The sequence below is a fragment of the Sprattus sprattus genome, assembly GCF_963457725.1.
Source record: "Sprattus sprattus genome assembly, chromosome: 15".
In the NCBI taxonomy this organism is placed as follows: Eukaryota; Metazoa; Chordata; class Actinopteri; order Clupeiformes; family Clupeidae; genus Sprattus; species Sprattus sprattus.
This window is the reverse complement of record NC_137913.1, coordinates 308,701-310,754: the sequence shown is the minus strand read 5'-3', so window position 1 is coordinate 310,754 and position 2,054 is coordinate 308,701. Positions and strand designations below refer to the sequence as shown.

The 2,054-nt window shown below is 42.5% G+C and overlaps 1 protein-coding gene across 1 annotated transcript in view; it reads left to right on the top strand.

Moving 5' to 3' along the window:
- Positions 1 to 807: 807 nt before the first annotated feature.
- Positions 808 to 2,054, top strand: part of cspp1b (centrosome and spindle pole associated protein 1b) — a gene marked incomplete at its 3' end in the record, with an annotated part of 11,401 nt that continues 10,154 nt past the window's right edge. The window contains exons 1-3 of the mRNA XM_080851879.1: positions 808 to 889; positions 1,139 to 1,205; positions 1,405 to 1,508. Of these exons, the coding sequence (XP_080708005.1) occupies positions 878 to 889; positions 1,139 to 1,205; positions 1,405 to 1,508 (183 nt within the window). The 5' untranslated portion in view covers positions 808 to 877. The remainder of the gene's footprint in view (positions 890 to 1,138; positions 1,206 to 1,404; positions 1,509 to 2,054) is intronic.

Here is a 2,054-nt window from a genome sequence, read left to right as displayed (position 1 = left end):
CAGGTTCCACTTTAATAACTATGTACAATGCTCTAATAGTTCCGCATCTGCATTTCGGTGTACTATTATGGGGTCTCAATCCGGCACGTCTGGTACATCTACAGAAACGAGCTATGAGGATCATCACCAAAAGCAAATATAATGAGCATACTGAGCCAATTTTCATACGGTTAAATCAATTAAAATTAGATGATATCTACATAATACAGTGCCTGAAATTCTACCACAAGTTCTTAAACAATAACCTCCCTGCTTATTTCCTGAACATGTTCATTCAAAATGCATCCTGTCATAACTATAACACAAGGCACCATCTTAGACTTTACACCCCTTTTTGCAGGACTGCTGCCTACAAACATTGTATCAGACATCATATTCCATATTTACTGACACACTTAGACACATGCATGACAGACAAACTCACTACACATAGCCTTGAAGGATTAACCCGGTATTCAAAAGCCCACCTCATTTCCAAATATTCTGCCAGCTGTACAACAGAACATTGCTATGTTTGCAACTAAGCTATTTTTATTTGTAATATTATTAATTTATTTTATTTTATTTTAATAGCAATGAACTACTCTGGGTGGATCCTTTGATAGCGGCACAATATGTAGCCTTATAGGATTCTCCCGACAGCATCATATACTTTTCTATACACTGTTCTAATTTCTTTGTTTATTTTATGTATCTAATTTATTGTATGTTATTCCATCCATAAAATTGTACTTATATTGTTGCTGTCAAATAAACAGTTCTGAGTTCTGTGTGTGTGTGTTTTTTGCAGATGGAGAAGGATCTAGAGAAGTTTCTACTGGAGCAGAAGGAGAAGGTGGCTCAGGACAAAGCCAGTCTGCTGCAAGACCCCCCCTACATGGAGATAAGGGTGTGTGTGTGTTCGTATGTGTGTGCGTGTGCGTTTATGTGTGAGTGTGTGTGAGTGTGTGTGGGTGTGAGTGTGCGTGTAGTAAAGTGACTCTGAGTGTTTGTGTGTGTGTGTGCGTGTGTGTGTGTGTGTGTGTGCGTGTAGTAAAGTGACTCTGAGTGTGTGTGTGTGTGTGCATGTGCGTGTGTGTGTGTGTGTGTGTGTGTGTGCGTGTAGTAAAGTGACTCTGAGTGTTTGTGTGTTTTGTAGAGGAGAGGCATAAGAGGCGATGACTTGAAAGAAAATATCCTGTCACAGAGGACGACACAAAACCAAGGTAAGTGTGTGTGTGTGTGTGTGTGTGTGTGTGTGTGTGTGTGTGTGTGTGTGTGTGTGTGTGCGCTTGTGCTTGTTCATGTGTGTGTGTGTGTGTACTCTGCATTGTGCCTTTATATGATTACTCTCTCTCTCTCCCTCTCTCCCTCTCTCTATCTGTGTGTGTGTGTGTGTGTGTGTGTGTGTGTGTGTGTGTGTAGAGGAGTGTGTGTGTTTGAGTCTACCTTTAGGAGGGGAGTACGAAAGAAAGAAACACAAACTACAACAGGAGCTGAGACTGGACTACAGGAAGTACATGATTCAGGTAACACACACACACACACACACACACACACACACACACACACACACACACACACACACACAGTCACACACACACACTCTCACACACACACACTCACACTCACACACACACACACACACACACACACACACACACACACACACACACACACACAGTCACACACACACACTCTCACACACACACACTCACACTCACACTCACACACTCTCACACGCACTCTCACACACACTCGTGGTCAAAATGACTTACAGACAACTGGAGTGGTACTGCAGATTTATTCACGATACCGGGAGCATTGTTACAAGCAATCCATGTTCATGAAATGTTAACCCTAACCCTAACCCACACGTCTCTGGGCAAACTAATCTCTTTTACCTAAAACCCCTCCCTCGGACTATTACACTGTGGCCACCTTGCCTCCCCAAAGATAAGAATATTTACATAGGATCCCCTTACCCCAAGCCTTGAGTAACTCTCTTAGCTCATCAAACCTTTCACAACAGGTCAGAGAGAACACCTGGCCAACTCAGTTACCAAATCAATTCA